Source organism: Tupaia chinensis, unplaced genomic scaffold (genome assembly GCF_000334495.1).
Source record: "Tupaia chinensis unplaced genomic scaffold, TupChi_1.0 Scaffold147003_1, whole genome shotgun sequence".
In the NCBI taxonomy this organism is placed as follows: domain Eukaryota; kingdom Metazoa; phylum Chordata; class Mammalia; order Scandentia; family Tupaiidae; genus Tupaia; species Tupaia belangeri.
In genome coordinates, this window is record NW_006206856.1 from 1,443,027 (window position 1) to 1,457,517 (window position 14,491).

At 51.1% G+C, this 14,491-nt stretch overlaps 1 protein-coding gene, 1 long non-coding RNA gene and 1 other non-coding gene across 3 annotated transcripts in view; 2 read left to right on the forward strand and 1 right to left on the reverse strand.

The window, feature by feature from the left end:
• The window catches only part of LOC102499481 (uncharacterized), a 14,320-nt gene extending 12,567 nt beyond the window's left edge, over nt 1-1,753 (forward strand). Inside the window, exon 3 of the long non-coding RNA XR_003548049.1 lies at nt 1,206-1,753. This is a non-coding gene — a long non-coding RNA (uncharacterized LOC102499481). The remainder of the gene's footprint in view (nt 1-1,205) is intronic.
• Nucleotides 1,004-1,063, forward strand: MIR135A (microRNA mir-135a). The gene has a single exon (NR_129482.1). It is a non-coding gene; the product is annotated as a microRNA mir-135a (primary transcript).
• A 97-nt stretch (nt 1,754-1,850) lies between the features above and the next one.
• GLYCTK (glycerate kinase) lies at nt 1,851-5,315 on the reverse strand. Its single transcript, XM_006169326.3, is given in 5 exon segments — nt 1,851-3,056; nt 3,361-3,536; nt 4,165-4,316; nt 4,554-4,856; nt 4,858-5,315. Coding segments are annotated over 5 exon segments (1,560 nt in total). The 5' UTR covers nt 4,923-5,315; the 3' UTR covers nt 1,851-2,192.
• Nucleotides 5,316-14,491: the final 9,176 nt, after the last annotated feature.

A 14,491-nucleotide genomic window follows, 5' to 3' on the forward strand; every position in this document is an offset into this window, starting at 1 on the left:
CCTACACGATGAAAGACTCCTACTGGGCCAGGGAAAGCCTCAGGGCCTGGAGATGAGGTGCCTGCACGGGCAGCAGGAACCCAAACCAGGAGATAGAAGCAAGAGCTGAGAGAGGGCAGCACTTCAATGATCCAGAATTGACATTTACGGAGCAAGTGACAAGACCCACTGATCGCACGCGGCGCAGTGTATCTCGTGTTATCATCTAGACTGCAGCCAGACAGATCCCTGCTTATCTCTGCGGTACGGAGTGAGCAGATCTAATGGGTTGGGCCTGATCCAGGCCCCACCTCCCAACCCCACAGAGAACCGGTGATGGGCTACTGCGGAGCGGCGGGAGGCTTCAGCAAGCTCTGTCCATACCCTGAGCCCCCGGCAGGCACGCGATGGCCGGAGCACAAGTGGCATGTGCCCGTGCGGAGCGTCCACTCACACGTCACAGATGCGTCCCCCCTCGGCCAGCCAACACTGACACCATGTGCTTGCGTGTGCCACAGACATGCACACCATGGGACCAGCAGATCTCAGCCTCCCTACCCTGCTCCGCCTGGAACTTGGCACCCAGCGCTAATAACACTCATGCTCCCAAGGGCAAGGCAGGGACAGGTGACACCCAGAGGCTGCCAGAGGGGCACCAGGGCACAAGCACTGCCATGTGAGGACAACGGTATCTCCTGAGACTGAGCAGGGTCAGCAAGAACACCAGGACAAAAGGAAAACTAGTGCCCACACACCACAGGGAACCCAAAGTACTCCGCCCTCCCCCAACCTCCCTGGTCCCCAGTGCCCAGCTAGCCTGGTTCACCTCCCTCCTAATCCCCAGCCTGCCCTGTGGGCCAGGTCCCCATGTCACAAGAGGCTGCCCAGAGCCCCAGTGGGGGAAGGAAGCTCTTCTAGGAGGAGGGCCCAGCAGCCCTGGCTGAGCCCCTCATGCCCTCAGGGAGAAGGGGGTGCTGGGGTGCAGGAAGGGCCCACAGGAACAGCCCCAGGCCCCGCTGTTCTCTATGGCTTTTTATTCCTATGTGATTCTACTGCTCACTCATATAGGGATTGGAGCCGTGGCGCACGGCGGGGGCGGCCAGCGGAGGGCTCGGAATGAGCAAGGAGCCTGCGGGGGGCCAGGACAGTGGCACCTCCCTCTCCCCACCCAGACTGCCAGTTGAGTCAACAAAGCCCCCTCTGCTGTTCTCCCCTTCTCTCACCAGCTGTGGCAGGAGGAGGGGCAGGGAGCTGCTGGACCTCATCACCGCTCTGACCCACCACAGCAGCAAAGGAGAACCCCACCGTAGGGTTGGCACCAGAGCCTGGCCTGTGTCCCTAGAGTGACTAAAAGAGCTGGCATGCTCAGCCCAAGGATGGGACTGGCCCAGAGAAACAAAAGCCCAGCGTCTGCGGCTCAGGGAAACCCCTGGATGAACAGAGGGTTGGGAAGTGGGGCAGATTGCAGCTCAACCCAATGTGCATTCTGTGGCTAAGAGCTGCCCAAAGACACGAGGGACAGCCCTGGTGGCGGGCAGTAAATATCCACAGAGGCATACTGGCAGAGGCCGCAGTATGCTACAGGGAAGTCCTGATGGAGTAGGTGGCCTGGGCTCGCGGACCCCACAGACTGTGGTGCTTAGGCCTATCTTCCCAGGGGTCTCTGCTCAGGCACATCAAGGCTGTCAGGAACTAGGCTCAACCCTCACCAGCTCCCATTTACATGAAACAAGTCCTGAGTGTGCCCAGGAGAGGGGGTGTGAGAAACTCACGTCAGGTCCTGACAGTTATCTGTAGCTGCAGCCATGCACACTCCCTCTCCCCCGTGGCTCTCCTGGGAGTCTCTGCTCTCAGGGAAGATGCATCAAAACCATAGTGTGGTCTTCTTTATTTGCAGTCTCTTGCTTCACTCCACAGATAACACAAGCTGAGGGGCTTGGCAGAGAGGGGTACCCAGGAGGGAAGAGCAGTGAACTGGCCCAGGGGCTTATCTCAGTCCACAGGGGGCCTGCTGCCATGGTAAGCAGTAGGGATGAAGGGGAGCCCCCATCTGCCAGTCTCACTGTGGGGGACAGGCAGGATAGAGAAGCCCTGGGCAGATGGTGTGAGGGCCCAAGGAGAGGGCCCTGTGGCTTGGTAAAACCCTGGGGACCACCAAAGTGTCCGCTTTTGGAAGCCTCCTCTAGATTCCCAAAATGTGAACTATGCCAGATTCAAGGCCTCAGGAACAGGAAGTGGGTGTCCATGACGTTGGTACCTGTCATCCCTGTGTGCAGCAGGTGCTTCCCACCCTGAAGGCGGCAAAAGAAGGTGTGCGAGTCGTTGTGGGCTAGGAAGGTGGCCATGTCCAGGCCTTCAGCAGCAGCCTGGCTGGCAAGCTCAGCCGTAACCCAGGCCCCGGCAGCTTCTGTGGGCCCATCCTGCCCATCGGTGCCGCCGCTCAAAAAAAGCACATCAACATGCCCCAGAGGCCATCCTTCCAGCTCTGCTCCAACACGCAGCGCCAGCTCCTGGTTCCGGCCACCCTTGCCTGAGCCCTGCAGCTGCACTGTGGGCTCGCCACCGGCCAGTAGGCAGACTGGGCCCCTGGCCCCTGCCACGGCCTCCAGGGCCTCCTCTAGCTGCAGGTCTGGGAGCTGAAGCTCGACTGCCAGCTCATGGAGTTTTGCATCCTCCTCCACAGAAGCCCCAGCTGTGGACGGGGTAAGGCGGGTTCCAGCCACACGGGCCAGCAACCCATAGAACTGGGCCACCCTTTTCACATCACCCTGCACAGCTGCACTCAGCACAACAGCCCGGTAGCCTAGTGCCTCGGCCTTCTGCTGGGTCTCAGCCAGTGCCAGCATATTGGATCCGATGATCACGTTGTGGACGTGACCACAGGTGTGTGGCCCATGAGGGTCAGAGTCGGCCCGAGACAGCACAGTCTTCACAGAACGTGGCAGGGCTGCACGAAGGCCATAGCGATTAAGGACATGTAGGCAATCTTGCACATTGTGGGCGCTGGCCACAGTGGGGCCGCTGGCAATCACCTCCACGGGATCCCCCACCACGTCTGACAGGATCAGGCTCACCACCTGGGGAAGCACCACAGGACACAACTCAGTCCCACCTACTCATCGTCCCGAGCCTGTAAGGACAGACTGCCCCTGCATATCCACCTACCCTCATACCAACTGCTGCGCTTCCTGGCCCACTTCTAATCCTTCTCAAGTGGACTACCCCTCACGCTCTCTGAGGACCCTCTGACTTCACCCAGCCGGCCTGGACTCTCATGCCAGGTCCCCACAGATCTGTAAGTCATTCTAGGCATTCACCTCCCTGCACATGTGGACCTGACTGCACCCGCCTGGTGCTGCCTGGGGAGGAAGCACTTCACACCTGGGCAGGGTAGGCGGCTTGAGCCAGTCCCCCACCCTTGAGCTGGGACAGAGACTTCCGGATGGTGTTCAGCTCCTGGATGGTGGCTCCACGGGCTGCCAGCAGCTTGGTGAGCGTCTGCTTCTCCTCTAGCGTCACAGGCGGGATGGGGGCAGGCAGCAGGGCTGAGCCCCCACCTGCACAAAGTGAAGGCATCAGGTAGAGGGAACACTCCAGCTCAGGGGACCAGATAAGCAGCATGGACAATCCCACCTAAGGGAAGGGGGACTGGAAAGGTGGGGTTAGGGTGCCCCCACGTGGACATGCAGTGAGTATGTCCAGTCACCACCTGGCCACTTGAGGCTGTCCCTCCCTTGGAGTGCCCCAGGTCCCAGCAGACACCGGAGAAACTAATTATTCCTTAAGAGCTTAGAATAGCGGGTACAGTAGGGGAGACAGAGGTGGACTAAGGAGAGGACTCCGAGGTCTGAAGACTTGTTCTAGCCCTGGGTGACACTGGTGCAGACAGCAGCAACAGCAATGCCATTTTCTAAGGGCTCAGCTGACATGCCCAGGCCTGTGTTAGGAGCTCCCCGTGCATCCTCACCATTGCTCCCTAACACTAGTTTGCGGGGAGCACCCTATAGTTCAAGGGAGGTCAGATGACTGGCCCAAGGTTGCCCAGTGGTCACCATTCAGGCTCCCATTGCTTCCCTTGCTCCCAATTTCACATTGTGACCCTGAGAGCTCAGATCCAATTTCTAGAAGACCTCACATTTCTAGCACCCCCTGGGCAATGATTTTGAGCCAGTCTGGCATGCATACCTGAGATGAGCACAAGCAGCAGGTCATCGGCTGTGAGTCCCTCGGCCAGCTGCCTGATGGCCAGTGCAGCCCGCAGAGCATCACGGTCTGGAAGGTTGTCTTGAGCACCCTCAAACACCTGGACTCGGCTGTGCGGCCTGAGCAGCATCTCACTGAAGAAAGAGAACACAGAGCAAGGGGTAGGTGGGTTCCTCTCCTCCTACCATGACCTTGGCTGTACGGGTGACAAGGTCATGAGCAAGGAGGCCCACGGACACTCATTCTGGAGCCAGACCAGATCCAGGAGAAAAAGGAAGCTGCTTAGAGAGGGAGGCCCTGATCCAGCCAGGATCTGTGCCTAGGTTTCCCCCCAGACAGACAATGGGGAGCAGCCACCCATGGCTCCTTACTGCTTGCCGGCGTGCTCCATGGCAGCACGGATGCCCTTGGGAACGCTGATCACACCCTGCACGAGATGCTGGCCCAGCAGTTCCTCAGCTGCAGCTGCCATGCCTAGCACAGCCTTGCCAAAGCCCACCAGGTACAGGTTCTGCCGCAGTTGAAAGCTCCGGTCCCGCACCTTCAGGTGTCCGCCATCAGGGTCCAAAGACAGCACCCGGTGCAGCATGGGGCCAGGCAGCACAGCCCCTATAGCACTCTCAAACAGCTGCCGAGCCTGTTCTGCCAGCGCCATGCGACTGGCCAGCCGGGCGCCCCCAGAGAAGTGGATATAAGGGGGCTCGGGCCAAGCGGGGCACGATCTGCAGGACTGCAGCCATGCCCCACTGCTCTCAGCACCGCCTGGCACCCATGACTGCCTAGGGGGGAGAAAGCACAAGTAAGGCTATTGCAAAGCCAGTCAGGAGGCCCCCCACAGCCACCGTTCTGAGGGCTCAGGGCTGGTGGAGCCCACAGCTGCTGCTGCAAGAATGAGCCATTTGATAGCCCCAGCAGACTTCGAGAAGCCCACAGCTGCTTGATCTCACTCTAGTCCTTGCAGCCCAGCCTTGCCACCTCGCCATGGCCTCTTCGGCAAACCACATGCTGGCCCTCTGGATACTCTGCCCCAAGTCCAAAGTCCCTATTAGCTGAGCCCTCCTCCTAGGTCATCCTCTGGCTAGGAGTTAATTATTCATAGAGGGAACAATTCCTAGCAGCAGGCTACTGCCCTGCCCCTTTTCTACCCCCTGCACTTCTGAGGCCTAACTCAGGGCAACACCCCTTTCTGGCACTCAAAACGCCCCTTTCTGGCCGTTTTTCCTTGTCTCTTTACCACCTCTGCAGCCAAGAGAGTGTTGGCTGTCCTACCCACTGACCCTGAGCCCATTGACCTCCAGCCTATTCTATTTCGTTGGCTCATGGGACTGGGCCAGTGAGCCTAAGAATGCTGGGTCTGTGTGAGAAGGCTAGAGACTCACCAGGGTATTTACAGGTCAGGCCAAGAGCACATCCTCAGGCTATACAACCTGAGGAATCCCAGCCTTTAGTGTCAGTCCAGCAAGAGGTTCAGGTTCAAGTCAGGAGTGGTTATAAAGTCTGGCTCATGATGGACCCCAGGGAAGTCGCCACTCATCACATGAGGTCATATGCCATGGGGCCCAATCTTCAGGACAGGAGAGAATGTCCTTCCACCCACATAGCTGGCCAGCCATACCCCTGCCAAGAACACCCCTTCTGGCTCTAAGAAAGCAAAATAAGTCTTGGGGCATACTGCCCACTGTGGTGAGAGCCCAGTGGCTGGAGCAGGCAGAAGTGAGGCTCCCAGAGCTGAACCTAAATAATTGTTTTCCCCACTGGGCAGAATAAAAGCTAGAGAAGCATTGGGTGAAGGTCAGGAAGTTGTAGAGGAGTTTCAGGACAATAAAGTTCTAAAGAGCACATCAGTAAAACAGCATCTCCTTTAATGAATAGCTACCATAAATGCTGCAGGCAGACTGCATCAGCAAGTGTGGATCGGATGGAGAAAGGAGGCTGAGAATCAGGATTCCAGCTCTACCACAGGTTTTTGGAGTGGCTGGGGCATCTCCATTTCTCTCACTAGGCCTCATCTGCAAAATGAGAGGTGGAGTGAGGTTATAATTAATGCTCTCTTGGAGCCAGCCCCCACAGCCTAGTGGTTAAAGGAGATAGATCTCACATGGTCAATCACAGTTCGAATCCCAGACCCTGAAGTTTGCAAAACATACTAGGTACACATGCATGCCCAAAAGCCTCATAGGACTGGAAAAATGGAAAAAGGTATGACCATGCTCCATTAAGGGGTGCTTTCTCCCCTCTCTGTAGCTAATACACATAATCTCTGGCAATTTAAAAAAAAAAAAAAAAAGAAAGAAAAGAAAAAAAGATGGGCCAGCAGGTGGCATGAAGGTTAAGGCACTGGATCCCACATAGCCACACAGCCGAACCTATGGTTTGAGTCCCAAACCCTGTAGCTTGAAAATCATGTGGGTGCCTGTGTTACTACCCAAGATCCCAAGGGAAGAATAGAGAAAAAGGGGTTGTGGCCTGGCCATCCACCTTGGGGGTTGATTTTTCATTTTCTTTCTTTCTGGAGAGTGCACATGCTCTATAGCAAAAACTTTAAACACACACACACACACACACACACACACACTCCTCTTTACACCCCAAGACTCTGTCCACTGTATCAAAGAAAACCCCAAACATCAGTTCATCCCATACCCAAATGACAGGCAACACCTAGATCTCTGGCCATGTAGCCTGCCTGGTGCTCTGCTTTCCCCCAAGAGACTAGCCCTGACTAGCCTGACTCCAATTATGAAAGGTAACAGACAGCAGTCCCCTGGGGCTCAGAAAACAGGCCTAGCAAAAAAAAATAAGAAGAAGAAAGAAAACGGGCCTAGCTTTTGCCACAGGAACCCCTGGGGCTTGCCCATTAGACTTGGAGCTAAAAGCGACTTTGTATCCGAAACGACGGATGTGTACAGCCTGGGTGAACTCTGTACAGATACTTCAGACAGGCCAAGTGTTGGAGGATCCCCACTTTGCCTCTGGACACTAGAGCCCAGCGCAGGGAGACCCTCAAGACTAAGGTCGCCAAATAAAACACAAGCCCTACTGTTAAATTAGGTAAACAATTCCATTTTCAGTATGCGTGTGTCCCACACAGCGTTTAGTATATACTAAATTAAGCTTGTTCGCCTGAACTTCAGATTTAACAGGGAGTCCTGTATATTTATTTTCTAAATTCGCTAATTCTACTCAGAGCATGATCTCCCCTAAACGCTCCAGCACGAAACCGCAACGGCCAAGGCTGGCTTCGTCTACCAGCGAGACGGGAGTCACTTCCGGCTTTCACTTGCTCTCAGAGGGCCCCGGACGTGACGTCACCCCCAACACGAGGCGTCGGGCCTTGAGAGAAATGGCTGCCTGGTGACGCATGAAATCATGGCCCACTACCACCTGGACCCGCTGTCACCTAGCTTAGGGACTGTTTCTAAGGCCATAAGGGCCCTCACGGGCGCGGACTTACCGCCCCTCCGCCCTGAGCCGCAGCTTCCTGTACACGGACCGGAAATGGCCGGTGATGGGCGGGGCGAGACCCGGAAGTGTGGGTGGAGCCGGGTTGGAGGGCTACCAGATGGGCGTTCAAAGTTGGAGGCTTCAGGATTTCCGGAGCCAAGTCTAGGGCTTTGCTCCTGTGACACTGAGAGACCCAGAGGGGTCCACCTGCAGGCCTCACTGCTTCGTCCCCTCCTTTATTCTGCGCGATCCAGTCGCTGCCGGGCACTAGGGAGAGCAAACAGACAGAACCACTGCCTCCGCACAGCCCACTCCTACTGGAGCCAGGTGAAGTCGTCCCAGCTCCTCCCCGAGGCTGTCATCTCACAGCAACGCATTGGTGGGTTCCAGATAGAATTCTGGCTCAGCAAGAGTTCAGTCCCGTGAGCCTCAGACTCGCAATCCGCGTGTAAATAGGAATGATGTCCCTGGCCTTCTGTACTGTCGCTGCTCTCACCCTGGGCCTGTCCCGTGCTGAGCTTGATGTTTACCTATATTCATACATAGCCCAATCCTGCACAGATTCCAGAAACACAAATGCTGTTTTTACTAATGTTTTCTCGGGGAGATGGGAGAAGGAATTGCATCCCAAATCATACCACAGACTCCCTAAAACTATTGAAACTTGCTTCTCCCTACCTGTTTCCTTTGTCAGTTGCCATATCTCTTTATAAGTTTCTAAACCATGCTCTGCTCTTGTCATAACACAAAGCCCTCCTGCAGATCGTTCCCTGGATTTTTCTTTCCCCCTAGAAAAGAAGTCCTTTCCTACCCTTCCCCCCAAAAATACCCCACCACATCATCAATGATCCCTACCCTCATCTTCAGGAGAATCTGCCCTCTTTAATATGGGAGGATTGTAAATGCTTAACATTTCATAATTTTCTCTTGCTTATAGTAAACTGTCATCATCCATCCATGCATTTATTCATTTCTCCATCATTCTTGGGACATTTCCTGAGTGCCTCTATATAGGCCAAATGCTGTAGCTGCTGAGGTGTCACTTTTATTATTTCTTAATTTTTTCCAATTTTTAAAGTCATTATTATTCATGATAGAGCACCCTTCACAGGGTCTGGTCATTTCTCAGAAAGGAATTGGACAAGAATCAGGAGGTCCCAGATCACTAGATGTTGTCTAGTGAACTTAAATCTAAAGCAACAGTCCCCAACCTCTAAGCCATGGACTGGTACCAGTCCTTTTTATTACAATATCATGATAATAAAAATAAACTGCATAATAAATGTAATACACTTGCATCATCCTGAAAACATCCCCACCTCCCTGATCCATGGGAAAATTGTCTTCCACAGAACCAGTCCCCGGTTCCAAAAGGGTTGAGGGCTGCTGATCTAAAGAATTCTTGAGACAAGTTGTTTTTTATTTGCTTTTATTATTTTTTTTATTTTTATTTTTTCTCCATAGGGCATGTGTGCTTGTGAAGAAAGAGTGGGGAACCAGCAGTTAGTGTAATGGCTATGTCGCTGGACTCCCACGTAGTTGACCGTGGTTCACGTCCCGGACCCGGTGGCTTAAAACTCACGCCGGGTGTGTGTGCGTGCGTGCGTGCCCAAGATCCCGAGAGGAGAATGGAGGAGAAGGGACTGTGGTGTGACCATCCCCCCTGGGGGGTGATTTCTCGCTTTCTGTCTCTATGTCTCTCTCTGTCTGTCTGGCGAGCGCACGCGCCCTACAGTGAAAATCTCTCCAAAAAAAAAAAGAAAGACAGAGTGAGTGAAAGTGAGAAATCGTACCCCAGAGATATATACATGCTGCATCCCTTCTCTATTTTCCTCTCATGATCTTGGGCACACATGCCCACACACTTGGCATGATTTTCAAGTTGCTGGGTCCAGGACACCAACCACAGAGTTTGCCCTGTGGGATCCATCACCTTAACCACCATGTCACCTGCTGGCCCATTTTGTTTTTTTCTTTTCTTTATTCACAATAGGGTGCATATGCGTGCATGAGAGAGTTGAGCACCCCTCTGCAAGGTCTTTCACACTGTGATCCCCTCCCTCCAGCCAAGCAGATCTTGAGCACTCATTCATGCACATTCCCAAAGTGTTGCTGGGATTGAGAATTCAAACTACAGTGGCTGCTTGGGATCCAACTTTCTTTATTCCCCAAGAATTATTTACTTAATTTTATTTATCATTATTAATTTTTTTGGAGAGGTTTTTGCTATAGGGTGTGTGCACTCGCCAGACAGACAGAGACAGAGAGACAGAAAGCGAGAAATCACCCCCCATGGGGGGATGGCCACGCCACAATCCCTTCTCCTCCATTCTCCTCTCGAGATCTTGGGCATGCATGCACACGCGCCCGGCGTGAGTTTAAGCCACTGGGTCCGGGACTCGAACCACAGTCGACTACGTGGGAGTCCAGCGACATAGCCATTATGCTAAGTCCCCCTAGCGTAAGTTTTAACTTGCCAGGTCTAGGACTTGAACCATAGTCAACAACATGAGAGTCCAGCAACATAACCATTATGCCATCTGCAGGTCCCTATAGCACTTCGAAAGAGAAATTTAAAATATTAACTTTATTAAGACTACTGTATGTTTGTTTGTTTCTTTTTTTTTTTTTCTTTTTTGGAGAGGTTTTCTCTATAGGGCACGTGCGCTCGCCAGACAGACAGCGAGAAATTACCCCCCAGGGGGGATGGCCACGCCACAATCCCTTCTCCTCCATTCTCCTCTCGGGATCCTGGGCATGCACGCACACGCGCCCGGTGTGAGTTTTAAGCCTTAAGCCACCGGGTCCGAGACGCGAACCGCGGTCGACTACATGGGAGTCCCGCGACATAGCCATTACGCTAACTGCTGGTTCCCTGTATGTTTCTTTTTTGAGATGCTATTTTATGAGGAAAAAATGTTGAAAAGATCATTTAATTAAATGTAAAATATATTTTTATACCGTTTACTTAAGTAAGCTGAAGGAAGGTACTAGAGATGGAAGGGTTTATTGAGTTTTTTCATTTATAGCAAAGGAGGATGTTGTCCCAGGTACTACTGGGCGATCAGTGGCCAGGGGAAGGTGGCAGTAGTGACACCCATTTCCACCTCCAGTGCTGGATCTCAGGAATGCATCTAGGATGAAGACCTGGTCCCTATAGTGCTTACATTTACCCTCGGCAAGCTCAAGGAGGTGAGCAGGAGGAGCAAAGGCTGCAAATTAAGGAGAACAGTGCTCAAGCCTGAGCTTTCTGACCTGGAACTCTGTAAATAAATCCTCGTTGTTGAAAAAGGTCATCACAGATAATGTGCTGCCACTTGAGTTTTCAGATGCCTGAAGAGGTTTGAAGTGTTAGTCTATGTCATCACCATGGCAGAGCTGACAGTCTTACCCTTTTTTTTTTTTTTTTTGGAGAGGTTTTCTCTATAGGGCACGTGCGCTCGCCAGACAGACAGACAGAGATATAGAGACAGAAAGCAAGAAATCACCCCCTAGAGGGGATGGTCACCCCGTAATCCCTTCTCCTCCGTTCTCCTCTTGGGATCTTGGGCACGCATGCACACGCGCCCGGCGTGAGTTTTAAGCCACCAGGTCCAGGACGCGAACCGCAGTCGATTACGTGGGAGTCCAGTGACATAGCCATTACACTAACTGCTGGTTTCCAGTCTTACCCTTTTTTAAAGAAAATCATTATTGGGACCAGCAGATGGTGTAATGGTTACATCACTGGACTCCCATGTAGTCAACCACAGTTCGAGTCCTAGACCCAGTGGCATAAGAGTCATGTGTGTGGCGGCCAGCAGGTGACCTGGTGGTTAAGGGCGCTGGACTTCCACATAACCAACCGAGGTTTGAGTCCTGTATCTGGAGGCTTGCTTTCTCACTCTCTCTGGTGAATCATGTAGTCTATAGCAAAAAATTAAACAATAACAATAAATAAATTAAATAATTCTTAAACAACAACAACAAATAGTGTGTGCATATGCCCAAAATCCCGAGAGGAGAATGGAGAACAGATTGTGGTGTGGCCATCCTCTCTGGGGGGGGGGGGGGTGTTTCCTTCATTTTCTCTCTCTCTGTCTCTGATGAGCACACACACCCTATAGCAAAAATATCTCTCTCAAAAGAAATGAAATTTTTATTTGCTTAATTTTATTATTATTTAATTTAACCAAAGAGAGATAGAGATGGAAAGTGAGAAAGCAAGCTGCCAGGTCTGGGACTCTGAACTGTGGTCAGCCATGTGGGAGTCCAGCACATTAACCACCACGCCACCTGCTTGCCTCAGTCGTACCCTTAAAGCCCCTGCTGTTCTACCAATATTTGTCCCATTGTCTTCTTACTTCAAACCATGGAAGCTGAATTCGGTGGTTGATAGCTGTTCACAAAATAAATCTAGTTCTCTTCCCTTTCGGATATATTGTACTGCCTGACTCTCTTGTAGTGGGTGGAGTCATGTTTCCAGTTCTGGCCAATGAGCTGCCTCAGTTGTACCCTTAAAGCCCCTGCTGTTCTACCAATATTTGTCCCATTGTCTTCTTACTTCAAACCATGGAAGCTGAATTCGGTGGTTGATAGCTGTTCACAAAATAAATCTAGTTCTCTTCCCTTTCGGATATATTGTACTGCCTGACTCTCTTGTAGTGGGTGGAGTCATGTTTCCAGTTCTGGCCAATGAGCTGTGAGGGGAAGGGATGTGGGTCACTTCTGAGTATAAACTGCTCATGTGAGATGGTCTTAAGCATTTTTTTTCCCCTTGGAGCTGACAACTGGCAACATTTAAGATGGAGGTGTCTCTGCCAACCTGAGACCCTGAGTGACTCTAATGGGAAGAGCTACCCTGCCAACCCATAAGGAATAGGTTCTGAAAGTGAAGAACAAATCTTTGCTGTTTTGAGTTACTAAGATGTGGAGGTTTGTGTTACTGCACCATAATTTAACCTGTCTTAGTTGACTTTATCCTCCTGAAATTTAGTTTGAAAAATCCCAGCAATCAAGACCTATATATTAGAAGCTAGATTTACTCTCTTGTTAAAATCAGGACATCTAGAAAGTGTTTGTTATCATGGACATTCATCTTGTCAGGTGTACTGTCTTACTTCTGGTCACATGGTGTCCATCCTTGCACACTTTTTCATGTGGTTTATAACGGTGAAGAAATAAAGAACATTTTGTTGTATGTTCCTACCAGTGAATCCGGGGCTCTAACTAACACCACAGAGCAGGAGAACAAAGTGGAAAACAGCTTCCACAAGAATTCCTCTACATGAGTATTGGGTTTCAGGGGTAGGGCAGATTTTTATTTCATCAGCTCGTTTGCTTTCTGATCCCCTAACTTTCAATTGCATTTTTTTTTTTTTAAAGAAACTTTTGCTATAGTGCATGTGTGCTTACAGCAAGAAATCACCTCTCAGGGGAATGGCCATGCCATAATGCATTCTCCATTCTCCTCCCGGGATTCTGGGCATGCATGTACCTGGCACCCCCTGTGGCGGGGCGGCCATGCCACAATTTCTTCTCCTCCATGCTCCTTTCAGGATTTTGGGCATGCACACATGTGCCCGGCATGCGTTTTAAGCTGCCAGATCCGGGATTCAAACCACAGTTGACTACATGGAACATAACCATTACACTATCTGCTGGTCCCTTCCATTGCATTCTAATTGTGACTGGGCAGAGACAAATTACAAAAGTAATTCAGGACCAACAGGAAACGTAAGGTTGACCTAGAAGTGCAAATAAAAATATGAATGGTGTTTAGTCTTTTTCCAATCAGGTAAATTCGGTTTGGTTATTACAACCTAAAAAATATAGTGAATTAATATACTATATGGATCTTACTACAGTTGTGCTGCTATAATAAAATATAACCGACATGGTAATTTGTAAACAATAGAGTTTTATTTCTCACGGTTCTGGAGACTGGAAAGTCCAAGGTCAAGGTGCTAGCTGGTTGTGTCTGGTGAGGTCCTTCTCTCCGCTTTCAGGATGGTGCCTATTGCTGCATCCTCTGGAGGAACAAGTGCTGTGCCTTGACATGATAAAAAGGATCAAAGACTGTATGAAGCCTTTTATATAAAGATCTAATCCCATTCATGAGGGAGGACCCCTCATCACCTACTTGCCTCCTGGAGGCCCCACCTCTTCAAAGCATTGCATTGGGGACTAAGTTTCAACGTGAATTTTGGAAGGATATGAGTATTCAAACCACAAAAACATCCATAAGAGAACCTATGAAAAGTTCTGCCATCTCAAAATTCATAGTAATAATGCAGTGATTTTTTTTTTTAAAAAAAGAGCTTTTTTCTTTTTTAGGTAACTTGTTTTAAATGGGCCAGAGGGCACTTAGACTCACCAGAGAAAGAGAGAAAGTGAAAAACACTCTCCCCACAGAGGATGGTTATGTGCAATCCTTTCTCATTTCTCCCTCTTTTCAGGATTTTGGGCCCACATGTTTACGTTCTGGCTTTTTTTTTTTTTTTTGAGAGGTTTCCGCTTTAGGGCGTGTGTGCTCGCCAGACAGAGAGACACAGAGACAGAAAGCGAGAAATCACCCCCCACAGGGGGTGGTAACGCCACAATTCCTTCTCCTCCATTCTCCTCTCGGGATCTTGGGCACGTACACACACATGCCCGGCCTGAGTTCCAAAAGCCACTGGGTCCGGGACGCGAACCACGGTCGACTACGTGGGAGTCCAGCGACATAGCCATTACGCTAACTGCTGGTTCCCTGGCATATTTTTCAAGACACTGGGCAGTGTGACTCGAACTGTGCAGTTGGCCATGAGGGATATGGCTGTCTTAACCAGGCCACAGAGCTATCCCAATATAACTTTTTTTTTTTTTAAGAGATTTTTGCCTTAGA